This window comes from Myzus persicae, unplaced genomic scaffold (genome assembly GCF_001856785.1).
Source record: "Myzus persicae strain clone G006 unplaced genomic scaffold, MPER_G0061.0, whole genome shotgun sequence".
Classification (NCBI taxonomy): Eukaryota; Metazoa; Arthropoda; class Insecta; order Hemiptera; family Aphididae; genus Myzus; species Myzus persicae.
In genome coordinates, this window is record NW_019100636.1 from 153,662 (window position 1) to 181,410 (window position 27,749).

The 27,749-nt window shown below is 27.6% G+C and overlaps 3 protein-coding genes across 5 annotated transcripts; 2 read left to right on the plus strand and 1 right to left on the minus strand.

The window, feature by feature from the left end:
• Positions 1 to 689: 689 nt before the first annotated feature.
• LOC111038071 (cytohesin-1) lies at positions 690 to 9,822 on the minus strand. Of its 2 annotated transcripts, XM_022321011.1 has the most exons (11): positions 9,292 to 9,822; positions 7,408 to 7,481; positions 6,241 to 6,305; positions 5,886 to 6,152; positions 5,092 to 5,204; positions 4,887 to 5,035; positions 4,703 to 4,814; positions 4,407 to 4,640; positions 4,000 to 4,069; positions 2,295 to 2,415; positions 690 to 710 (listed from the first exon to the last, which is right to left on the minus strand). In XM_022321011.1, exons 1-10 carry the CDS (start codon positions 9,329 to 9,331, stop codon positions 2,328 to 2,330), a joined length of 1,212 nt encoding a protein of 403 aa, XP_022176703.1. In that variant the 5' UTR covers positions 9,332 to 9,822; the 3' UTR covers positions 690 to 710; positions 2,295 to 2,327. The 2 variants fall into 2 exon arrangements, with proteins under 2 accessions (XP_022176703.1, XP_022176709.1); XM_022321017.1 differs by lacking the exons at positions 7,408 to 7,481; positions 9,292 to 9,822 and adding an exon at positions 6,579 to 6,613.
• Positions 7,430 to 27,738, plus strand: LOC111038098. 2 transcript variants are annotated; one of them, XM_022321046.1, is made up of 4 exons: positions 7,430 to 7,509; positions 10,563 to 10,646; positions 22,181 to 22,428; positions 24,761 to 27,738. In XM_022321046.1, the coding sequence occupies exons 2-4, from the start codon at positions 10,568 to 10,570 to the stop codon at positions 25,007 to 25,009; spliced, it is 576 nt and encodes a 191-aa protein (XP_022176738.1). In that variant the 5' UTR covers positions 7,430 to 7,509; positions 10,563 to 10,567; the 3' UTR covers positions 25,010 to 27,738. The 2 variants fall into 2 exon arrangements, with proteins under 2 accessions (XP_022176738.1, XP_022176728.1); XM_022321036.1 differs by lacking the exon at positions 7,430 to 7,509 and adding an exon at positions 9,955 to 10,444.
• LOC111038088 lies at positions 16,675 to 19,843 on the plus strand. The gene is made up of 2 exons (XM_022321027.1): positions 16,675 to 17,925; positions 18,017 to 19,843. The coding sequence occupies exon 2, from the start codon at positions 18,018 to 18,020 to the stop codon at positions 18,774 to 18,776; it is 759 nt and encodes a 252-aa protein (XP_022176719.1). The 5' UTR covers positions 16,675 to 17,925; position 18,017; the 3' UTR covers positions 18,777 to 19,843.
• Positions 27,739 to 27,749: the final 11 nt, after the last annotated feature.

Consider the following 27,749-nt stretch of genomic DNA (forward strand, 5'->3'; position numbering starts at 1 on the left):
TATTAATAACTAGGTACCTAATCACTAGTTATATAATATTTTCAAAATATTTGGGATACCTACCAGAATTATTTCCCTACACATCCATTACATTTACATAGTAACCTACTTAAAGACGAGACATTTGATATAATTATAAAAAAATGGTGCGTTTGTTGTTAAACTAAAATATTGTGTTGCGCTTACATAGTTATAACACTATCCTCTTTCTTTTTTTTTATCAATATCGTTTTTAGATAAAATAAACAAAAATGTAATTATTTTTTTTAATTAATTTTATGAACAAATATACTTATTTTTAAATTATTTACAAAAATTCCACCAAAACAATGCATAAAGTAAGTTTTAAAACAATAATTATGTAAAATGTTGGGACTAGATTATATATTATAAAAATAGCTATAAAATTGTGATAATAAACAGAATATATAATAATAAAATAAATTTGAACGAATTTATAAAAAATGATAGCTATTAAAGTTTTTTGGTGACGCCAGGAGGTATATTAAAAAATTATATTCATAATAAAATAATGTGCAAATCAATAAAAATTATTGATTATTGTTCAATCAGACTAATTTCATTTTGATCCAAATGATACAAAAACATATTGGTTGGGTATCATTATTTTACTTGAAAGTTTTGTTTAATTGATCTTCTTTGTTAGATTTCCAGTATCTTGAGTGTCCATATGAATACATCAGTGTACACTAAAAATAAAAATACATTTTAAAACTCAAATAATTGTTTATGTAATATTTAAGTAAAATCATTAAGCAGACAAAAACTATTTTTAAAGTTGTTATCAACAGTAAATTTCATTAAAAAACTGTTTCAACATTACAGAAAAAAAAAATAATATTAAAATTGTTTATTACCTATTACTTTTAGTAATTTATTTATTTATATACAGTTTTTACGGTCCATGATAATTGATATACCATGTTATAAATAGTAAATTACTATTTTATGATTAATATTACTTTTAATGAAATTAAATGTATTTTGTTTACTTTGGTCCAATATTGTTAGTTTTATAAGGCTAAATAAAAGTTTTATATTTACTAAGAAAAACCATAAAATAAATTCTGATTGGTATTGTCACTCAATTGTCAATACTAGTACATTTGTGATGCCAAAAGTGATTAAATACTAGACTTACACTTTTGAAATACACACCATTATCTATTGGTTTTTGATCGTATTTACAATATTTACATTAGTCTTTAGTATTTCTATTATTATATAAATGATGAACTGATATATTTTTTATTCGGAGAAGTATGAACTAGTACATACAAATTACATAAATGTAATTTACTTGTTGTCATAAAAAAAATAATATTTATAAAATTGAATAGAAAATATTAGTTTTTTTAACTATTATTTATAATATATATTTCATAGTTTTATACAAATATAAGAGTCCAGCAAGGTTTTGAAGTTTGAACCCAAATAGTGGAATTTGAGTATTCCGATTCTAAACATTTGTTTGAGTTTTGATACCCAAATAAAATTAATTTTCTGGTGTTAAAAATTGAAATTTAGGTATTGGGAGTTTCAGTGATTATAAATTACAATTAAATACACTCAGATTAATTTTTTGATATTTATCTCATATAATTTCTAAATAAAATGAATAATTGTTGGTATTACCTATAATAGTACATTAATAATCTATGATTAGGAAATTGTCTTTATTGAAAATATAATTAATGGTTAAAAGATCACATAGTGAAAATAATATAATGGGTGATCTTTCCTCCTCCCCCATCACCGCTGCTACTCACCATCAAAATTAATTTTCAGTAACCTATATTATTAAATATTATAACTGTGGTTTTTACAGATATGAACTAATTAACCATAGCTGTTTAATAATAATTTAAGTTCTAGTTATTTAGTACATGGAATCGTTTTATTGTATGTCAATACAAATTTATATACCAATTTATATCACAGTTAATTGGGGTTCAAAGTCCTGCCAAGCTTATATCTATGTTTATGCATTGGCTGTTATACAATATTAAAATGTATCTACAATATATAAGCATTTTAAAATTGTAATATACATAATTATAACTGGCTTCAAAATTGAGCTAGCATACAGACAATTTTCCTAATTTTAACAATAATATTAAGGCAACAACACACGATTGGTTCTGCTGAACACAAATATGCAGTGTTACTGGAGGGCTAGAGAGAGGAAACATAAGTGCACATACATTTTCTAAATAATAACAGTTTTATAGTTTAAAAAAATTAAATTTAATAGTTAAGCAATTATAAATTACCAAATACTGTTTTAAACAGTAGAGTAAATGACGCTAGCTTCGACCATGAACACTGTTTTTTTGTGCTTTCTTTTTACGTGCTGCTAACATGTCATAAAAAGGATTATGACTAATACTTTGTCTGAAAATGGTAATAATCAGTTATTAAAAATAATCACATTTACAAGTTGACATAGTGACAGTTTTGGCAATCTAAATTGATTGAGATGAATTATGATTATAATTATGATTTTATCATTATTGCCTAGGTTAGGTGATAAGAAACATCATTTTTATGCAATAAGCAATTAAATAAATTCAGCGTATTTAGTATATTTGTTAGAAGTGTACAAATAGCAATCTTTTGAATCGAAAAAATAATAATATGCAATTAGAAAATTAATTAAAATCAAATTCTTAAGTGATAACTGGACACATGAGAATAACAAAGATAAACTATACCAGGATGTTCCAACCTGTGGCAATGAAAGCTTTTTTTTTTGATCCTCCCTTAAAATTCTTATCTAGTAAACATATTTTTAAAAACAGCAATAAGTTGTTGGGAAACTGTGGCAATTAACTAATAACAATAATAAATTAATAATAATCTGTAATGTAATAACATGTTAATTGTTTACAAATAAAAATGTTTTTTCTTTTAGAAGACCCCAGTGTTTAAATAAATATATACATTGGCTGCCAAATACAGTGTATTGGACTATTCTGAATTAGACTAAAGGCTTTATACTACACTGTGTCATAGAGACTGTAGGTACAGTTGAAACTTGATAATCCAAATTAACTAGGACTGCACCTAGTTTGGAAACTGCAAATTGTTTTGATTCTTTTTAATATGTACACGCATATTACATTTACAATAGAAACTGTTTACAATGATACCAGTTGTGGTGACATTATCGGGTTGTAATGACCTTAGATTGAAGGTCCCGGGAAAACTTCTATATTGTACGTACCAATGAGTATTATTATGACGTCTGCCTGATGACTATAAGGATGTTATGAGATTATATTGAAAAATTATTTTATCTATACTACCTGTATTAAACTTTTATCAAAGGTAATAAAACAATCAAACCTACTAAACACTAAAAACAAATTTTATGAAAATTGAAAAAAAATACTGCATGATTTTTATGCATAATACAAACTATGATGACAGATTTTTTAATACAACATTACAATGTACATTTAATTTTAAAATAATAGAACAACTTTTTCTGTAAGTGTTGGAGCCACAAAGTTGTGATAAAAATATGACACATTGATTGTTATACAATATTATGTCCAAATAAATTTATAATTGAGTTTTTAAATTTTATTATTTTGGTTAAAATGACAAATGGTTATTATGACTAACTTTGACTAGTCCCTTGAATGTCATTATGAACAGTTTCTACTGTATATTTATATGTTCATACATATTATGAAAAAACATTCACAGTATTATATTATGATATATATTGAATTATTATAAATATTAATTACATTTATATATATATACAATTATGTGTACAATTGCTTCAATGCTTATTGACATTTGGATATGTAAATTGTGTTGGATATTTGTTTAAATAATGGAGGGTTAATAGCAGAGGTTCTACTGTAATTTGCAATTACAATTTAAATAAAAACTGATTGTCTTCAAATTTGATGATGTAAGTCTAACTTGCTCTACCTTAACCGTCATTATCTTCTTATAACTTACTTAAGGCATTTTGTCCATTCATCTTTTTCTTCGGCTGTAGCTGCTGACATTCTATAAACAGTATGCTTACCTACAATATAATCAATCAATTAAAATATGTAATAAATTAGTATAATTAACAATAGTTTAAAGATGATATAAATATTTAGTTTGTAAAATAATCAATAGTAAAAATGTTAACATTTTAATTAAAATAGCATTATTGAATTCAAATTTGTATACAAAATAATTTTTTTTGAATATTATACATAAGAATTATAAATATTTTTAGTAAAAATATCATTCATATTTTTTTTAGTATGATTTACAAACACCAAGAGTGCGAATGTATTCAATCGGAAAACTGAACAATTATAAGCAAAACTATGTGCACAGTGCAAAAATAAAATTGTTATCTTTCTTCTCACCTTCAACTACTTTTCCTTCACTATCTGTCTTACAAGCTTTAATAAAGTCTGTAGTTCCAGGAGCAGCATACAACTCAAAACAATGAGGCTTATGACGATCAGATACTTCTCGTACTTCAATATTTTCTAGTGGAATTATTCCTCGAGGTTCCTTGTCGGTTGTATATTCAAAATAATACAGACAATTATCATTTAAAATGAACCAACGACGCTTCCAACTTTTATAACGGCCACCTAAAAATTTTACATTATAATAAAAGTGTATGATATTGCATAATCCGATATAAGTATAATACCTTGTTTCCATAACCATCCTTCTTTGTCTGGGTTGAAGAATGTGTGCATTAAGTCATTACCATCGTCTTCAGGAATTTTAAAAGGTTCTGTTTTAATGCTATCATACAAACTCTTTAAGAAAAAGAATATTAAAAAATTACAAAAAATATTTTAAAAAAAATTTCCACAAAATTCTTAACTTACAATTAAAAGTTCTCGAGGTAAATCTCCACCATTATTGATACCACGATTCATTTGTATAAATTGTTCAACTGATGGTTTATCTTTGACACTAGGGTTATGAAGACTTGTGTTTAACATAATAATAGCAAATGACAGAACATAACAAGTATCTATAAAAAAAATTCAATTTATTTTTACTATCAAGAATAGTTTCTAAGCATATTACCTGTATTTGTAAAAATATTGGGGTTTAATTGACAATATCTTTCTGCAAAACACTCCATCATTCTATCAATTTTTTGGGCTTCGCCGGGAAGTCGAAAACTCCATAGAAATTGTCTAAAATGTAAAAAATGTATAACATAGTTTATTAAATAGTCAGTAGAATCTATTAAAATTAATATTTTTGGTGATTAATTTAAATTTATGATTTACTAATGGACATATGGCCTTATAATCAACTACAAATGTATTTAATTTTAACTTGTCATTGTTTGAAATAAAATATTGTTTAATCAAGCTTCTGTCTAAAAATGAATAGTTCATAATAAATGTATTTATTATTTAACATTAAGTTAATTATTTATATATTTAGACGGGTAATTCAATTACCTACTTTTGATTTAATCATATAATTATAAATACAAAAGAAAAGTAATTACAGTGTTTAAAAAAGTTACATTGTTGTTTCAACACCTAATAAAAGAAAGAACCACTACTTTAATACATTTAATATAATTAAGTATTACTCTATATTAAGTATATTTTTTCTACATCCCAAATATTTAGTAAAACCATTTACAATGACATAGGTTAATACGAGAAATCATTAAACAGAATCCTTGTCTTATTGTCTTATTATTAACAATTGTAATAACTTTTCTAATCATATAATTACATAACCTAACCTTGAAGAAGTTTAAACAATATTGGTCTGTACAACACATTTTAATATTACATAAACTAAGTACTAAGCCCTTAATATTATAGTTAGTTTACAGATATATAATTTAGTTTTACCTTAGAGCTTGAACCAGTATGAGATCAGTAAAATCATGCAGGGAAACAAACTCTCTTAGAACTCTTTCGTTAAAATCGTTTCGCTCTCCCAAATAATCGCCAATTGCAGTTTTATTTAATCCTTCTCCTTTATAGAGGAAAGCAGCAACATCAGCTTCATTGTGATTTAGTAGACCATGTTCAACAAGAAATTCAATTCCTTTCTTTGGATCCATGTTGAATTTTTTACGACCAATTGATATTTGTTTAGCTTTGGTTTGATTTTTACTAAAACAAAAGGAAAAATAGTATTCATTAAAAAAGAATCTACTATATGAAACATTTAAAATAAATGGATATAATGAATAACAATTACCTATCGTCATTGGAATCCATATTTTCCATTTCACTAACAACTTCGGATAACTCATCTTTCAATTGCTAAAAAAATAAAACAAAATGTTAAGATTTGTTATACAATTTATCCTCAACATTTAAAACTGCAGTAATAAACTCAAGCTATAAATAATGTAAAATGCAATATTAATAAAATAAAACAACTTTTTTGTTTTTAATGTAGGTATATAGTATATGATACATCTGAAAACTATCAAAATTAAGAATGGAAATATTTATTTTTTTAGGAATGTTTATTAAATTAGTAATTAATATTGAAGTTAGACATAATACATCAATATAGTATAGATAACATACCAAGTTTATGATATAATCTAAATTAATAATGTAAATTTCCAATTACAAAAATTGTTGTAATTTAATCTATTTGTTTCAAGTACTAATATAAAATTAGATAAATACATGTGATAAAATGTATCATGCATTAATTTAAAGCGTGTGAGTATGTATTAAAGATTAATAGGCACTTATACCTAACTGAATGAGAATTATTTAAAATTAATATTTTTGTTTAATTTTAAAAATCCTAAAAATGATGTAATTTAAGTACTTATTAGTTGTCCTTAAAAGTGTTTATAAGTAAAATATTTTTTATTTTGGAATAACTCTAAAATGGTTTTTTATTCTATACTGGTTAAGTAAATATAGTATGCATATAAAATACGAACTAAATTTAATATTTTTAACTAGGTATTTATTACTGAATTTGACACAAAGATAACAAAACTAAACACAATACAACAGCAAAAATACTTGAAACCTAATTGTCAAATAAATAATGAAAGTAATAAAAATATTGTTTTTGTCTTAGTTATAATAAGAAATACAATAATGTGTATGCTAGATCAATAGACCAACATTAAATTACATAGGAACTATTGAAAGTTAATGAAATAATAGTGTTAAACAGTTAAACTAATTAAATATTAATCTTATCAATTAGACATGATTGTTTTATTCTAAATAATTTAAACATCTAAATTGATTTCAGTATCATTTTCAAAGTTAACTAAATTACACCAACTTAATAGAATGTTTTCAGATACAATTTTATTTGATGAATCTTTTTCAAGGTTAAATTAATGCATCAAAACGACGTATGGGAAACATGAAATTGTATACTAACCTGTATTTCAAGTAATAATTCTGCCTTACGACGTCTAATTTCGATTAACAATTTTTGTTGATCAGTTGAAAGTTCTAAAACAAAGATGATAAATTATTATAGGTAATCAATTATAATTATTTTTTATTCAAGCATTAAGTAAATATTAATTTATAATTGTTAATGTAAAGCATGTAAAAAAAAACATTTTTTAAAACTTTTCTTTCTTACTTTATAATAATGGAATATTTCCCTTCAAAACTTATATGTACAATGTTGGGGTTTTAATTTTTATCCATAGTATCTATATACTAGTTACAGAGATAATATTCCATTATTAGGCAATTTGAAAAACAAATCTTATACCTGATGTTTTTTTAAAAAATATAATAGCAATTGAGTATAATTAAAACTTAAAACAACTTTTGAATAATAATAAAAGAAATATGTATTTAAATTAACTTATATTTAGAACTATGTTAAAAGTTCAGTAATGGTATGAATAATTTTAATTGTGCAGAGGTGCAGAGGTATGGTACCGCATTTAAAATAGACCAGCACCATATCCTAGACCATATCAGTATGTATTTGAAGGTATAGAAAATCCTTGCATTTAAAATTTCTATTGTTTCATTGATTTAATTACCTATTAACTTACATATAGTGTCATGGTTTTCAAATTTATTAAAATGTATGATTTTAGAAAGCTATGGAATATGACCTACCTATAAATATTATTTGTGGACTGTGGTGGATTTAAAACATGATTGTAAATTTGTAACTATATTTTATTAGGTAATGTATGTAAAATATATGTAATACATATATTAGGTAGTATTATCCTAGTAGATCATATTTGTGGATCTAGGCTCCCAAGACTCGTGCTGTACTTATTATGTTTACAGACCCTTAAAATACATTAATAATTTTTCATAAAATAAATGAACTACCCTAACCTAGATATACATGGAAATATATTTAAAACATTTAATTATACTTTTTTGACTAAGTATGAGTTACATTTTATTAATGCATTTATTCAGGTACATTTATTTCTACAAATTTCTACTGTAAGGTAGGCAGTTCAACAGCACAATAGCCTCAATCTGCGCGCTAACCATGTCTGGACTAATCATTGATGGTAGACATATTATGAAAAAATACAGCTGAGACTTAAGCCCCTCCAAATAAGTTTATCAAGCTCCATTAATGAGTAACACATATATTCAGAATAATACTTTATTACTTTACATTCAAGTATTTTATTATGTATTTAATTTTCTAACAAATATTGTAAGGTTATTTATTTTTAAGAATTACTTATCCACAATACGCATATCAATTATTTATATTCAATTTCAAAAATAGTTTTAAGCACATAAATATTATTATACTTAATATTTTTATACATACTAAATTTAAACATTTTAATTTTTACAATTCTTAATACATCTAGTTTAAATGTTCTTTATAATATAAGGAAAATATTATTTTTTTGATTAATAGGCATATCAGAGTAGAATTAGTTATTAAAAAATAATATTTAATTTTAAATGTGAAAGAGTAGACATCTGTTTAAAGGCTTCCAAGCTTAGACTTAGTAGGTACCTTATTACATTTGAAAGTAGAAACTTGCTGTGTAAAATGAATGAATATATTGTACTATATTTAAAGGAATGAATATACTGGACGTAGAGCCTAGAAGTGGCAAACGCTGATTAAATATTGGGTTAGTAAGAAACAACATGAATATGATCTCAATTTTGAAATTATAAGGGATGAGATCTGACAAATATAAATATTTATTGATCAATAATTATCAGTAAACATTTTGTAAACCCATTCACATAGTTTACAGAGTTGTTGCCTGCTATAATGTTTTGCAAGCTTAGAAAGTACACCTACCATTAATATTAAAAGTGTCATTGATGTATGGAACGTTCATTTTAGATCCTCTCAGTGTACTTCATTATCGCAGCATTGATAGCATGGATTCGATCATGGTCGTTTCTTACCTCACGACTGTACTCGGAGAAAACGAAATTTTTCGTTGACAAATCTCGTTTAGTTGCGGACGACACCGATCGCGATGACACGTTTTCAGCACGGAACCAGAACTGACGAAGTTATTCCCGTACTTGGGTTATTCGTGCCAGATACGTTTGATAAACCGAACGTCGCAGTCGAGCCTTGATCCTCAGTAGATTCAGAAAAAGATCCTATTCGCGGACGAAAAAAAAAATATTTCTCGACTTCTCATACAAACTACAAATCTACATTCGATATTGACATATTGTTATTAAAATAATATCAAAACATGATAACGCGTCTTTTGTGAGATTTGAAAAACAAAAGATTTCCTTGGTCTGTGATAACAGCGCATTGGCCGTGGATGACGGGCGTACGGGAAGTACGGGACTGCTTGACGTATCTCCGGACCCCGATCACAGCAGCTTGCTGCTGAATAGATAATCCCCTTCACCCAAACCCGAGCGCGCACACCCGCGACCCACTCGCGAGCGTGAGCAGCAATTTCCGTATGACGTCACACCGACACCCGACGGGGGATACTATACGGTAGTTTTCGTATACGGTAGTTACCGTGATCGGAATATTATAGGTCTATAATTATTTTGATATTTGATTACCGCATTCTAGACAATATTATCGTAGTGATAGTAATAAATAATAATATATAAATAATATTGTAATAGTTAAATTATTTAATTCATAATTTTGAGACTTGAGGGCATAGATAGGTAGACAAGCTTTCGAGCAGAGAGCAATTGCAAGTGATCTACTAACGTCAGTCTACGATGCATCTGCCTTGACTATCGAGGATTTGCATAGGTTATAGCCTATAGCTTATAGGTACCTAGCTTAATTGTTGTTGTTGTTATTGTTGTAATATTATCGATCGTGTCTGGGGCTTCTTGAGATCATTGTTTGAGTAGCATGACAACATTTAAATGGTTTATGGTATCCGGCAGCACACGTTCCAGCTAATAGGAAGACATTGTCATTACGTTATCGCTTCCACGCCAGATCAAAGGAAACGGTCAGCATTCCTTATGAGAGCAGTTTTCTACTTCAGGAAACGTTCTCATCAAATTATATGAATAATAATGATACAAATGTATAACCATTGAGTTACAATGTTACTCCTTCTGATGTAGGGTGTATGAATACTGTTAAACACAAGCCGGGATTGCAACTTCAGTACCTGTTGCAAGGAGGCTCATACCGAAACACCAAACTACGTGAGTGGAATATTTATTTGATGCCACTGTGGCTTATGTAATACATTTAAGACATTCTCCTGTCATCCTGTTAATAGCATTTATGTTGGAGTCTAGATTTTGAAATGTAGTTCCTTAAATTATGACGTTGGTACGTCTGCACTAGGTAGTGTATTTACAATTTTTTGGGTTCATATAAGACCCATAGTCCAAACATTAGATTTTGGATTAGGTACATAGATAATTTTGATTTTTGTATTTTAAGTTTCAATATTGCAATTTGCAGCTATATAGTATATAGTATAGTATTTACCTTTTGGAAACAATTAAAATTAACTAGGTAGTGAGTAGTGAACGCTCTAGTGAATTTATGAATTATAGTTTAAAGAAAATGCACTAGGTATTTTATGAACATACTAATGAAATAGAGTTGTACAGTGTTTAAATAAGTACACAGTCCACGATATCTAATTTTTAATAATTCTTCATACAATATGACTAGATTAATGTAATAGCATAATTATTGTTAAGGGAAACATTGTATTAAATATTTTTCATAATTATTTTAATGACTAGGTATAGTGTATCCTGTGTATATGTACCTATATCCTATATATGATTTATATTTATAGCAGTTATTAGTCATGTTTATTCATATTATAAATTAATTTTAAACTATACCCGATTTAGTTTATAAATATATTATTTATAATAATTTAATTTTTAGTTATTAGTACAATAATTAAGAATATTGTAGCCCTAGTTATTATATTAAAAAAAGCAGATATTACAATTTGTAAAATAAAAATATTCTGTTAAACAAGGGGACTAAACTATGTTTGGGATTGTTAAGTTTGGCCACCCTAGTTGTTCCAAAACTAATTAATTAATACAAATTAAAAATGTACAGAGCATGACCTGCACTTCTATGAATATGACTCGGGCCAGTGTTGTAAATAATACTTTAAAAAATAAAAATAACCTTAAAGTATAAACCTTTAAGTATATACTTATTATTTTTTTTGTTTGTATCTTGAATCATCTCAAAATGTATTAATTGTTATGAATTAAAACAATTTTAATTTAAATATTAATTAGTTTTATATTTTTGTAAATGGTAAATTAGAAAAATACCAAACTAAAATGTAAGTATTAAAAACTGATTACTGACAAATTACACTTATAAAAGTTTTTTAATACTTTAAAAATAATTATGGTACTTACATTTGAGTACAGTACTATTGGTGTAACTTGGCGGAAATACTTAAATGTTTGAAAAAGTATATTGCATCCTACTATAGGACACAACATGTTCTGCTTATTCCCTAAGAATGCCCAGGTAGATTTTCCTAGGGAAAAGGATCTAGTTGCTATTACTATACCCCAAGGTTAGGTATATAAAGACTGATCTGTTAATTTTTTATCATAGGGTAATAAAAATTATTTAATTTTCATACAATGTCTTAGTTTTTATTATTAATTTGTAAACTGTTACTATTTTTATTTCAATAATCGACAATGTAATTATTGACTTTATAAAAAAAAATATCACTTACCTATTAATAGTTTTAGACCATGCTCTCAGACTTCAATCAGTTTTTATAAATGTTATTGTTTTATTTACATTATTATAAATAATACATGTATACCAATTGACTACCTACTCTACTAGTTCATTAAGTACCTACTATCTCAGACATAGATCTAGAAATTAAAAACGGAGGGGACTAAATTTACTTAAAGTACAAAAATTCAGTTTAAGTTTTTATAGTGAATAAAATATTTTAACGGAAATATTAACTGTTTTATAACCATGATATTTAGATAATCAGTCTTCTTTGTAAACCATGTGTTATGAACTGATCTCAATTCCCTCCTTACCGCCTACAGTTTGCAAAGCCAAACGCTTTCAACCTTTTTTTTATCCGTTCAAAAAACCGGAAACTGGATACCTGGGATCTGTTTAGCACAATACTGCCACCTGGTTCCGTATCGTTTGCCAAGCACACTTACATAATAATTATTTATACAAATGAGGGGGCCTCTGACCACCCTGAAAAAGCTGGCCGTCGGCCCACATAACGCTTCCAACCTCCAATGAGTGATCCCCATTTGTTCATATTTTGTATTTCATGATATTTTTGTTTAAGCCAACCTCTACAATTAAGCCAATTAAGGACTGCATAAACCATGACGATTATCAATCATTTCTGAATGTCAATAAGCAATATAATATAATATGTTTTAAGTATAGTATTGCTCCTCTAACCTCCTAAAATTAGTAAATAAACTGAAAATTATGGTAATCTTTGAAATATGTTAAGTACTTAAGGTCTAAGGGAGGATTGGGGCTGAAGCCCTCTTCTTGTATTCTGGAACCTACTATATTTCAAATAATAACTATTTTTTACACTTTGCTTAAATGTACCTATACGTTTTAATTAAATTGTTCACTTTTTATTCTATAAAAATTAGTAACATATATAATTATGTTTTATAATATAATTGTATAGTTTTTATTTTTAAATTGAATAAAATAATTTTTCAAACTGGTACCTATTAAATTTGTAAATGCATTGTTTTGTTCTAATACAAAATTTGTTATGATTAAAAAGTATATATTAAATTTAAATGTATTACAAAAATACCACATTGATTGGAAAAAAATTAACATTGCTTCAATTTATTTTAGATAAAAAATTAAATAGCCTAATAAATAATTGAAAATATTCAGAAACTAATAATTTATTTTTAAAACTGATGTATGTTATATTACCCATTATAATTATTTGACATTCAAGTTTAAATAGCTTAATGAACTATTTGGCACTATTATACCTTCTGATAATTAATACTAATAATTAGAAATTCAAATTTTGAATGTTGCATTGAACATGAATATTGTACTTTAAATTTTTACATTTTACCCAAGTACATTTTTGAGTAACAGCAATATCATATTCAATAAAAATGGTTCTAATCAGAATTTCTGTAGGAAATAAAGAATATAATATGAAATCCGTTAGAAACAATTTAAACATACTTAGTTTTTCAGCTATATTATTTTCTGTGTATTAACTGTATGTATATAAAAGTTATAGTAATTAGTTTCGAACACTATAAATATGTAATTTTTGTTCTTATCTAGAATTAATTACTTAACTTACAAAGTTCATATAATTTAGGTATGGAATTTACAATATTAGTTAGTTTATAGTTTACATTTTTTATAAGGTGTTATCTATTTTATGATCTTACGTTATAATAACAAGTATAAATGTATTACTAACGGTCAATGGTGTTGCAGTGAAACCTATGATAATTATTAATTATGATAAAAGCCAGAAATTACCTCTGTAAAAATGTATTTATTTTTGTTTTTTTGCTATTATTGCAATTTGAATTGAGCACTAAAACATATACAAATTTTTTGTGATAGTATTTTTATTATTATTGTTATTCAGTAACTACACTATGTGATGTTTATATACAATAAATGAATACCTATGAATTGATGAAACTGAGACACCTAACTATTAAGAGGTTTTGTTAAAAAGATTTCCGTTTCAGTGAAAATCCTTACTGGATTTTTTGGTTGCGTTCTGGAGTTCTACAATTTCTTATTATGGCCATTTTGTGAAATTTAGTGTGTAAAATATTGCTGTTTCAGTAATCATATTTAGTTTGAGGTCAGAATGCAGTGATAAATTTATGACTTGCTTAACAGCCCAATGGCGTATCTAGTATTTTTCAATGGGGGGGGGCGAATCATCACTTATATTATTCTACCTACCTAGCTAATATATTATGGGCTAAACAAAGTAAACCAGAATTTGATATCTGTTACTTTATATTAGGTCATTATCACTATATTTCGTAACCGTAGTAACCTCTACAAATAATTTATAACACATAAAATGTTTCTTCAAAACTGTTTTGAGAAATATAATGGTTTGTTCTTTGCCTTTATTATATACGATTTATACCGAAACAGGGCCAATGGGGGGAGTTAAAGCCCCCTAGCCCCTTTCCTACTGGATAAATCATGGTAACAGCCTTTATGATTGTAACTTTACACAAGTATATAGATCGGAATAATTGTATGGTTCTTAAGTTTTTTATGTTAGAAGCCTTACTGATTTCTGTATGATAATCCATTAGGTCCATAAATGTTCTATTAGCGTTTTCTATATGTGAAAATAAATATTTAATGATACATTTAAGTGATGGAGAGACAGAATGTTGAGGTTTCCTTTCATTTTTTTAAACGTGATGACACCTTGCAGGCACATTTAGGGTAGCTGATAAAAGTGCAAAAAGTGATGTGGGATGACTGACTCATTAACTTTTGTTTTCAAATTGTTGAATTAATCTGAAAGCGAGTTGAGAAGTTTATGTGGTATTTTGGACATGTATGCTTACAGTAGCTGGATCTGCACTTTTTTCCAGGATAGTATTAGCCATTAATCATTTGGGTTATTTATAATATACAGCTATCTACTTGTATAGATACTTTTTACTAGGTTAGATATTTACATCATATTCTATATTTATATTCTTATAACATAATATAGTGGGGGCGGCCAAACAGTTGACACATGCGATTTGAAAGTCTACCTCCTTATGTTAAAAATGTATTGTTATGGGGTGTGCGCTCAAGTTATGCAGCCCAGGCTATGCGCTAGGGCTAGCTTACTCTGTGTACTTGGGACATACAAACAAAATCCCAACAAAATAACACTGTAAAAAAATAAAATAAAATGATAATTTGTAGGTATGATCAATGTTTGCGACCTAATAATTATTAAATTATTTAGTCACATAATGCTTTGCAATAATCGAGTAAACATATCTTTATAAAAATATGTTTTATTTATAAGCCTATTATTTTATAAGCATAATTAGAAGTAAGCAACTGTATGGCTATACGCAAAACACATTTTTTGTGTGGAATTGGGGGAGGGGTTGCGATATATAATGAAATATTGGTAACGGTATTCGTAAGTGATCTAACATAATTTTTGCAATCTACACGTAAAGTGTTAACGTTAAGTGATGATACTCCATGTACTCCAATGAATAGGTACTCATTAGTGTAAAAAAAAACACGTACACTTGATGCATACAAATGTTTTAAGTTAACTTTATTAAATACTAATTTAGGATAAACCAAGTAAAATAAAATATACGTAATCATTCAAAAGAAAACAAAAAGACAAAAAAGTTTTAAACAAATTTAATGCTCATTCTGCGACTTTCGAGAGTGCCAAATTCCCTATGACTAAACGTATTTTAATTAACTCAATGCACTTTAATAACATAGTATAGTATAACATACATGATATATCATATATTATATTATAATTCGTACGGTAACTATACGGAAAATAAATAAACATCTTAATATTAACAATCGTAAAATCGTTACATGTAAATATGTACTGGTAACTAATGAACGGGCACAATGTCAATAAGCAGTTAAAAACTTCGTACCCGAATATTTAAATGTATAATTGACTAGGATATAATTAGAATGGGGACGCTAAAATACTTTTTAGTTTTCAAGGCCTAAATATAAAATGTCCCAAAATTGGGTTTAGAAACCTAAAAAGTATTTTTAAAAAAAGTAGTTGTTGTATGAAAACATTATTGTTAGTTATTGTTATTACTATTTTAATTACTCACATATCTAGGGACTAGGACGATTTATTTCTAGAGTCATGACTACACTTTTACATGATTTTTATTATTCCAATTAAAAATTACTCCTGCAAGACTATTTTAATTTTTCTAAACAATTCTAGTTAGTAATGTTTTGTTATATTCTTATCCGGAGTAAAAATAATTGGAATTTGGAGGAATACTGGGTAAACAAACGAATTCCACAAGATTCGTGTACTTTGATCATTTTTACTATGTTTATTTTGTACTATAATATAGATAATATATTTATTTATATACTTGCGAAATACTTAATTATACTAAGGTTTATTATTTATTTACGTTTAAATGCTTATAAATCGCATTAATATGTAAATTGTAACCAACGTACCTATTAATAAATATTGACTTTTTATACTTTTAACTTTTATGTCATACTTCGGGGATCAGAAGTTTGTGCTTTGGTTTCAGCGCTGTTTATTAATTATTTAACTCAAACATTGTCCGTAATAACTACTAAAAGTAAAAAAAACAAATTTAAATACAAATCACATGTAACTGTAACAACAGTAACAAATGTTAAATGTGTATTGATATTATATATTCTATCAAAGTATGTCATACATGGATCGTAAACGGTTATAATCTAGGGCGCCCGTAGAGGGGTGGCGAGGGGCCATGCCCTCCCGCTGTTTTAGTTAATATTAATTGTTTTATAAATGTTTTATTACTAGTAAAAAAACAAATAAAAAATATGTGATGTAATATCAGAGACTTTTGACTTTGCCTCCTCCCCACCTGGCCTATACTTCTGAGGGCGCCCTTGGTTTTAATATCAGTGATTCGATAGATACATAGATTAACAACGGAATCGGTTAGTGGAGCTTGGGGACTTTTTTTTTACAGCGTAACAAGCTAGGTTAGGTGTTTAAATTGTCTGTTTCTTTCTTTCTCGCATCAGCCAAATGAGTATTATATTAAATGTTTCATACGTTATTTTAATACGCAAATAAGGACTGTCCATATTAATAGAGTCTATATTCTATCATTATTATTTATTACTCTGTAAAATGAATAGGCACTTAATGCACAAATTCACAAGACTTATTGTTTTTTTTTGTTATTCAATATTAAAAAAATATTTTGTTATTATTGTTAAGTGACGTGGACATTTTCTCCCCAAATTCACTACATTTCGTAAGACAATGATGTATTTGAATACGGAAAAATAAATAAAATTTGCTATTGGCATAGTATGGAATAAATCGCGAACTCTACGCTCACAGTTTCTATGGTAACGAACGGTTTTTACCGTCACTACTGTAGATCAATACTATATACTCCACTCTACCTACCTACTATACTACCCTTGATTATTCCATGCAGGTCTTACGTTGTTTACTTTATTTTCGCATTATCTCGTCGTCTGTTGAACACATTTGTTCGATACCGCCTGTATTATTGCGTTTTGTTTTGTTTTTTTTCGCGAAATATGTGATTAGTGTTAAATATAGGCACATCAATTATGAATAATACGAATAGATGTTACTAAATATCGTGTTACACTTACTGTTTACAAACTTAAAAGCTTAGTTTTTTTAAAGTTTAATTAAGCTCAAAAGTCGCGTTCATAGATCAGGTAAGAACATTTCTAATCTCAAAATAAAATTTAATGCTCATCAATTTAGAATAATCGATTTATCCATTTGTGTTATATATTTATTTTTTAGAATGCATAGTTTTGGTTTGCAGTCAGCTTTGGCGATTCGCCGTCAACGTAAGAGACGAGCAGAACTTAAACGTCACATGGAAAGACGTCGCTTAAGTTCTCAATCGATAGAAAGTGGTATTCATGGTTCTAAATCTACAGTGACAAGTCCAACAGAATACCATGGATCAGTTGGTAGCCTATCACAAGGGCCAAGGAGAAGGAAGAGACCACCTAAAATGCTCGATACTAAAGTTGCTTCTAGCATAGGCATGCTTCATGTTGGTGTAGTTTTTCTAGTTTTGGGTCTATTTTTAATCGGGTCTGGCATTATACCTGACGATTATGTTTCATGGGGTTCAAAAAATTGGGTTAATGAACTTGTAATAACTGGTATAACTTCAAGTATAATTGGAATCTTTTTGATTGTGTTGAATCATTTCATAACCCGCAAAGCAGAATCAGATTTAGCTGCGTACGTGGAACGCCAATTGACCAGAACAAGATCAGGTAGAAGACTGGTACCAGATGCAGAAACTGGTGCTATGCATACAAAACAACAGTATAAAGCAAGACAGCAGGGTCAGAGTCAGAGTCAACAGCAAAATTCTCCTGGTTCAGATCTTGATCAAATAGCTGAAGAAGAAGCCTGTGGTTCAGAGTATAGACCTGTTGATCAATATAATAATCTTGAAACAGAGAGGCAGAATCCAGGCAGATCACATAATGCATACAATAGGGAATTATTGGTAACTCGGTGTTATGACACAACTGAAACATAGTAAGTTTTAACAAATTAACTCAATAAGTAGTTAAAAAAAAAAAGCCGTTATGAAAATAAATTACTTTTAAGAAATTTAATTTAAATTTAAAAATTATTTACATTTTAAATTATATTTATTTTATTTGCCTGTTTATGAATGACTATATACATTGACTTCCTTAATTACCTAATATTTAAATATTTAATTAACCTAACCTATATTTTATACTTGTAATTTGATATTTTTATACTATTTAGTTGACTTTTGTAGTTTTGTGTTTAAATATTGTTAATTAACTATAAATGCACATCACATCTAGTAAACTGTCAACTTTTTATTGATAAAAAAAAAATATTGTACGTATTGATTTGCTTGTATTATACTATTTTTGGTTTGAAAATTGAATTGTCAACTTAAAAATACCCTTAACTGTGAAATCACTAGCCTAAGTTATACAATTTTTAATTTTTGTTAGGAAAAAATGATAAGCAATTAATATATTATTACAATTAGTTATTGTTTTTGTTTTTGTTTTTGTTATGTTAGAAAAATTTGTTAAGTAATTTAAATCATTGAATCAATAATCGTATCATAATACTACTATGGAGTTAATTTTATAATAATTATTTATGAGTATGTATAATGTATATTAAATATTTCATGAAGAATTTCTTTTGGAAGACTGAAAATATTAATTTACGTTCCACCTTTAGTTAAAACAAATATTTTTTTGCAAATCATTGTACTTTTCTTGCTCAACACTTTTCTTGATTTTAAATTATTCAAAATAATACACCGGGGATCAAAGAAGTATTAATTGTTTTAAGTTATGCTATTTATTATACAATTATGATCAACACCACTTTAAAGATTAAAACTTATTGTTTCTATGGTTTTAATTTCCATATAAATTAATTTGGTTAATGTTTAGTGAATTTACCTCTGTGTTCATAACTATTATTTGGTTTGAACCATGTTCTTGACTTGAATGAAATAACTTGCACTGTGATTTTTGTGTTTATATATCTAACTAATGATAATTATAAGGCATATATTATGTAATAATGCATTGAATATTAAATTTTTATAAATTATTGTATCATTCTGCTAATTATTCAGTAGAATTAATTAATTTAAAATTACTTTATTATATATTATGATTGCTTTACATATTTAAATAAAAACAACTATTACTGACATTTTAATATTCAAAATAATAAAATAAAGTTTTTTAATCATATTATACTTTTTATTTTTCTTGTTTTTTTTCTTTGTTACAATTGGTTTTTAATACCCATTGTTGATAGGTATTCTACAAGAAATTAGCATTTGATTTTGGACAACTTATTTCTGAATATGTTTAGGTGCTATTGTGATGTTTTAACTTGAGATTTGAGGCGAAAGAGAAAAGAGTCTTCATATGTGGTTGTTTAAGTCCATGTGAGTGTTTATGTAGTTATAGTACTTATATTTTAATTATAATAGGTATTTTATGAAGTATTAAAACATTCATCCGATTGGTGCTTGTTTTTAATTATTGAAAGCTGTGAAAAATATTGCCAAATCCTTAGTATTTAAATTTAAAAGTAGTTCATGCTGTAACCAAAAAATCACTGATCATCTTAGAAAAATAGTTGTGAAAATATAAAGTTTTTTGCAAAAATTAATTCAACCTACCTATATTATTATTTATTACCAATAAAACCAATATTAAGATAAATTAAAATATCCTGGTCTTACATGCCGTCTTCACCAGTAGTGCTCAGACAACCCCTTTAAAGGTTTTTACATGTGAATATTGATAGACGCCAAAATATGATATTTTATAGGTTTGTATCACTGGTTTTTACTAAGATTTTTTTTAGATTCTTTGTGTCTGTTATTACATTTTGGGATGGTAAAACGATGGTTTTTTTCTTTAACAGCAACTTCCCTGATAGGAAAGTGAATCACTTTGGCGGATTCAAAAGTAAAAAGTACCCAATAATTTTCAAAAGTGGCAGAAAAACAAACAAAAAATTAAGGAAAAATGGGAATATTTACGCAAAAACAGTTTTCGAAAAAAATGATTTCGGTTTTTAATGTAACTAAAAAAAAAAAATACATTTGCACTATTTTTTTTTATAAGCAGTTAAAGAAAAATTTATATAATTCAAAATTTAAAAATAATTGTATGGTTAACAATTTTCGACTTTTACAGCTAATAGTTGAAAATGTAATACAAAGTTCCAAGTAGGTTGTTCAATAACCAAAAAGTTTAAAAAATGTGAGCACCGTTTTTTTTTTTAATTACCTACATATTAAATAACCAAAAATAATGATTTAAGCTATTTTGTTGTTATTTATAAATATTATTCGTGAAACTTTTGGAGTATTCTATTATATTTTATATTTAAACACACAATGACCTTTTCAAATGTATTTTTTTTTGGCAAAAATGAATTTAATCAATTGTAGTGAGTACTTATTCTTAATAGTAAAATAAATTACTTTAATCACAATAATATCATCAAATATTCTAAATGACTAAGTAATATTATAGGCTTACAGACCGTCTTCGCTCAGAATCGTTTTTCGTATACAATGATTTTATATCATTGGATTCAAATTAAACACCATCCATTACAGTGACCCACTTGTAACCTACTGTTGTACAGCACGGCTGTTTGCACTGTCCCATTTCTTATTTATATAGGTTCAGCTATTCCGTTACAACATATATAAATTTACATCCTTATTTATTAGTTTACTACAGTTATAACTTGATAAATATATATTTTTTGAAATAATAATAATCCCGGCAATGAGGGGACTTCAGCCCGTTAGCCCCGCCGGCCTTGCGTACGTCTCTGTATAAAGATTGAAAAAGAATATTTTAATATGTACTTAGTTGTTAATAATATATCCTGGTAAGTGTTGGCTATTTAAATTGTTTTTTTTTAACAGCAGCAGGTAAATTATTTTGATGAGTCTTGAAATCGTGTACTGTGAGTCAACTTTTTGAAGCTCACATAACTATTAATAACTGTAAAAGTAATAATGTTTTCAAATCACAAAGTTAAATACTATATAGTTATACTATACTGCACTACTACTAATAACATGAAACTTAATATATTCGAATGATTATAAACAAAATGATGAGTGCCAACTGGGTTTCATTTTTTTCGCCATTCTGGATTTAAGGAATATGATTAAACTAGCTGATTTCTAACCCCCTTGCTTCACTACCTTGGTCATTATTTGTGACATGTTCTGCACGTCGTTTGGAGGATACTGATCACTGATATATTATGACAATAATAAATAAACAATAATATGTAGAATACTCTTTGGACCATGTAATAGAGGGTTTTTTTTCAACATTGTAATGTATTTTTTTTTCGTTTTAATTTTATTTACTCGGTTTATACAAAATACAGACGAAATTACCATGATTGGAGCAATGCCTGCTGTGGCCGTCCGCCACGAGCGGCGGAGGCAGGAGAAAAAAGTGGTATGTGTGAATAATCTGAACGCCGGTGACCGGGAAGGCACATCAAATACCACTGGAAACCGGAGACCAAGTCTATTAACACTGCAGTCACCGCATTCTCAGACCGGCACGCCGATCACGTCTCCGCCGTGCATTCAAAACACATCACTGCCAGATATCTATGTCTGCTCAAAAGTAAGCCGACCACCTCTCGCACATGTCCCCACCTACCCAAAGGGCCAACTATATATTGTATAGTGTATTTGGTTATTATTAAGACCAGTCCTTTGGTAAATATTATGTATCAGTCAGCCGTCAGGCAGCTAGCTGACGTCTGCAATTTTTTTAACGTAAATCGGCCATTTATATCTATTGATTTTATTTGGTAAAAAAAAATTGTTTCTACACCACTGTATGATCCTCTCAAGTAATTATAACACTATTTTCGTCTTAAGAGGACTCCACACCCGCATGTGTTATCTCTGTCTTACAAACGTATAACATGGTAAATTGTACGTTCACAATAATACATTTTACTCTGTAATTTCTAAAATTAGAGTGATCCACCTAAAAAAAATGCAAAGGTAAAAGTGTTATCTAAGACATTGCATGGGATTTTTATTATATTTTAAATTTAAAGCGAGTTATGAGTATTTTCAGACGTACAAACAATTTACAGTTTTAACCTACCCATAACTCGCTTTGAATTTAAAATATAATAAAAATCCCATGCAATGTCCTAGATAATAATCTTACATTAATATTTAATAGTATTCTATATACGACTGAACTTTTTTTAGTAATTATTAAGTTATTTTGAGATAGTAAAATGTTTGTACCCTGCAATTTGCATTATAGTTTATATTCTCAATATTATGGTAGTATGGTACCCTGCAAAATGTGTGATACCTACTCCTTCCATCTAGTCTTTAAAGTTTAAATGATTATTATAAAAATTGCCTGTCATATTATATAATAATTACTTTAAACTATGTATATGTCATATGTGTGTGTGATAAACATTTATTTTTTTGACAAACAAAAATCAACTGAGGCCGCGATAACTGATATGCAACAAAGTCCTCTCTTTGCATACTACCTTAAAAATACTCAGTTATACGGACTTATTGGTGTCCGGTTGGTGCAGTTTATAATATCACGTCTTTGAGAGAGCTTACGATGGTGGGACCGTGGGAGGACAATCGAAAACCCCGCGTGATATGGCTCTTTATTATTATTATTATTCATCCGTTTCACCGAATAAGGGCCCTTTCACACGCAGCCACTCGGCATCGCTACTGAGAAGCGAGAATAATACTTATTATTTTTATGTATTAATGTCCTCCTATAAACAATGTCTCGTTAAACTTTTAGAGTGAAAACTAGCGCTGTATTTAATATTACGGCGAGTAACCCCTTCTCTTTTAAATGATTATCGTACACCGCACGCCTTGTACCTTTCGAGAAAACGTGAGGAATATTGTAATTTTCAATTTTCAATCGTATAGGTACACAGGCACAGTGTAGTCTTAACGTTCCAAAAGTTTCCTAATCCACAAACTCTCCGTGTATTTATATTATATATTATAATTTATGATAGTAATTGTATTAGGTGTGATGTTACTTGTTTCAAAACATTTTGAAAACTCTTATGTTTAAATCGATCTAAATCCATTTCAGTAAAAAACACAGTACAAGTGTATAAGTGTATAACATACAGCATGTAATAAAAAAACATACAAATACAAATGTATTTAGCTAAATACGTAATAACTTTTGAGTACATTAAATAAAAACAAATTGTTTTTAATAATATTTTATTAGAAGAAAAGTTATTACATCTGCCAGTTCTTTCTGTTACACCTGTATAACTGCACCATCGCCACGGACACCTTCTTCCCCCACAGTTAAAAATCCGATGTTATAATATAATTATCTATAAGATTTTCATATATTATATAACAATGTAGGTATTATTGTAATTTAAATAATATTTAAAACATCATTAGACGTACGTAAGTATATTATTATGGTGTATTGTATACGCATGCGAATGAACGTATATAAGATAATAAAATATATTACCTTTTATCTTCTACATTTTTTTTTTTATCTTTTATTGCTATTTTGTTTTGAACAAATCACGTGAATCGAATATTTAAAATAAAATAAATTATTCGGTCTTGGTTGTATAATTTTTGTTATGTATTGTAATTATATTATTATTAGTCGTTAATTCGTTATTATTATTATTATTATTATTATTATTATTATTATTATTATTATTATTATTATTTTTGCTTCATTTATTTGTTTTTGCATTTTTTATTTTGTTTTATATTCTATTTATGTTCACCAGGGTATAAAAATAAAAAACTGCATGAAATAGAGCCATTTCGGTCGATCCGAGCAGGACAACAAAGGTACTCGTTTACATGATACTTGCAAATTCCACACGAGAAATTGTTTATTCGTGTGGCCGACCCGTAAACGTGTCTCAAATGCCGTACGGATATGTTTGCCACAGGTGTCCGTGCTGCACATAGCCGTGGTGACCATACTGATCGGGGCCATACTGCTGATTGTCGGGCTCGTTCAGCTGAAGCCGGGCGCGGATGCGTCTCAGTACAAGTTCGTGTTGATCTTCTCCGGTCTGATCACCACGTTGGTCGGCATCCTCACGGCCATCGTCCGGTGTTGCCTGCTGCCGTGGGTCACCAAACGTCGGCAGAGAAGGTCCACCCCGTCAACGCCGGGCGTGCTGTTGGCCGCGTAATGGTGGAGGAGAGGACGCTACACCACCGCAAAACGATCGAGATTTCTGCTTAGCCACTTAACTCACACATACACACACACACACACACACACACGTTTGATGACGCAAGTCATGTATAATGTACAGACAAAAAAATTGTTATTTAATTTTTACTCTTTGCCGTTGACACGAAGTTATCCGAAAATGATTGATATATTCGGTGTATATACTAGACATATAAATGTAACAGACGATGTAAGAGACACCGACAATTTATACAGCTTTTACGGTGTGATCTATAGCGTAAATCGATTGAACTGCGGTTGGTTCTTGCATGTGATAAACGAGTTGAATTTTCGGTGTCTCTATACACAATAAATGATATAATATAATTGTATTTTATTATATAATACTTGATACATATATAGGTACACAATATATATCGCGCGCGGTACACACACACACACACACACAAACACACACACACACACACACATATACATACAAATACACAGGTCTGTGATTTTAACTCTCACCGACATCGTTTGATGACTGGTCTGAGTAGTGAGTTTATTAAGATGATATACCTAGTAGGGATATTCAAATATAAATTGTTTTGTTCTTGTGTTTTGAAATTTCAAAGTGAACACTCTTTTTAATTTTTGTTGTTTATGATTTTCAACTTCATATTTTAATTTCCGCAGTAATTAGCCCCAAACAGTGCTTCTAAATCAATCCTAAATTGCTAAATAGGTACATTTTATATTTTGCACATATTATATAGTTTATACCTATAATACAACACATATTTATAAGGTATTTATGGGACCAACAATATGAAATATGAAACCAACATTTCTGGATCATTTTAGTCCGATTCACGTGCTACATATCTCTAAATAGTTTTTACCATAAATAAGCAATGTATTCATTATAGTTTAAATTGTTTGCATATTTTAAATCTGGGTCTTTATTTTAAAATTATAATACCTACAGTTTAAGTTATATGTTAAAAATATACAAACCTCTATTTACTAGTCCATGTTAATGTTGAGGCAACAATAATTGTGACTTTGCTAGTTTTTGGATTTATGCCGTAACTTTTGAAGTCTTCCATTATTATTGATTATCCTATGTATTATACATATATTATTTTAATTGACTGACCTTTAACAAAACTGACCAAAGTATAATTTAACCGTTCAATCAAAAAAACTGTAATGTCCTTAATCAAAATATAGCACTTTTATGATTCGCTCAAATTTAAATTAAATAATATATTCTATGTTATTGGCCAACTTAATTTGTATAAGAAACTTAAGAAAGAATTATTATTAAAGTTCACAACATGTTCAGTAATTTTGTTAGTACAATTTTGACATAAATTATGATCTATTCTCACAGTCTGACTTTTAAAACAAAGTTAAAAGAATCTTGAATCTTATATCAAAAGTATTTTATACGAATACAAAAAAACATATTGAAAGTATTTAAATGATAGATACTCAATTTTATAAAAATGTATTAGCATTTTATAACTGTTCAAGTTTTTTTTTTATATATACTTGTGGAATCATTAGCAATCTCTAATTTTTTGAATAATACAAACAGAGTGATTATTAAAAGGGTGTAAGTATATGCATACACTATTTAAAAGTGGGGCATTAATTTATATAATAATTGTTTAATACAAATGTTTTACCCCATTTGTGAAATAGCCTAATTCATGTAAGGAGCCGCAATATGTGCCTCTCATTTCATGAACTGAGAAACAAGCAATTGTCTACTAAAGATCCTACTTTAAGATTTTACATAGTAGAGTTTAAAGAACTAATACTGTAATTTATGTATTCTTGTGTTGTAATCCTTCAAAGAGATAAACATAGAACATAGAAGTCTATAATTTAAGTTTTATAGGTTAATTTTAAATTGCAATGATAAATGATAAAAATGTTCTGAAAATGGTTTTACATGTTACTTTTCTTGTTATACCAGACCACGTGCATTAATAATGAATAATATTTAACATTTTAACATTTTAACCTTTTAATTTTTGTTACTTATTCATCATATAATTGTTACCTGCCATTCATAATATCAAAAATATTGAAATAATATATATATATTTTTATATTATATTATTGAATTTACTTTTTAAATCAATGATAATTAATTACAATAATATAAAATGAAAAATTACATCATAATATACAAAAATGTATTAAGATCTAGAGTTTCTTCAGTTAATGAAATTGGGAATTTCACAAATGAGGTTATATAAGCACAAAACATGTGTTATGTAAATAAATTAGTTATGTTATTATGTTTAAAAAAAAAAAATCAATGTAAATGTTGTAATTATTTTATTTGACGTACAATTTACAGAACCGTTATATTTACAATGCATAGAATGCCCATAGGGCTTGTCTGTATTTGTGACCTTAAAAGTGATTATTTTTTATTTATATAAGACTGTTAAGTGTTTTTGTGCCAAAAAAAAATGTCACTATTTTATATTGTAATATTACATTTTCTACAAAATCTGAAGAATATCACAAAAATAACAATTGTTTTATTTAAGCTTTTAAGTTAATGAATGGATAACAAGAAATAGTTTATCCTTGGACCTTTTTGATAATCACTCGTTGTTTAAAAAATTAATTTTATTTCAATGAGTTATTTTATTTTATGATAAAAAAAATAGTATCATCAATTATGTTCTCTTATAATTTGCCTAATATTAAAAAATATTTTTTTCTTA

Coding starts and splice junctions, on each gene's coding strand:
- LOC111038088 (XM_022321027.1), top strand. CDS start 18,018: ATGCATAGTTTTGGTTTGCAGTCAGCTTTGGCGATTCGCCGTCAACGT.
- LOC111038098 (XM_022321046.1), top strand. CDS start 10,568: ATGAATACTGTTAAACACAAGCCGGGATTGCAACTTCAGTACCTGTTG. Junction 10,647..22,180: donor ATACCGAAACACCAAACTAC/GTGAGTGGAATA, acceptor TACAAAATACAG/ACGAAATTACCATGATTGGA. Junction 22,429..24,760: donor ATATCTATGTCTGCTCAAAA/GTAAGCCGACCA, acceptor TGTTTGCCACAG/GTGTCCGTGCTGCACATAGC.
- LOC111038071 (XM_022321011.1), bottom strand. CDS start 9,331: ATGAACGTTCCATACATCAATGACACTTTTAATATTAATG. Junction 6,153..6,240: donor ATGGATTCCAATGACGATAG/GTAATTGTTATT, acceptor CTTTTGTTTTAG/TAAAAATCAAACCAAAGCTA. Junction 2,416..3,999: donor GAATGGACAAAATGCCTTAA/GTAAGTTATAAG, acceptor TACCATTTTCAG/ACAAAGTATTAGTCATAATC.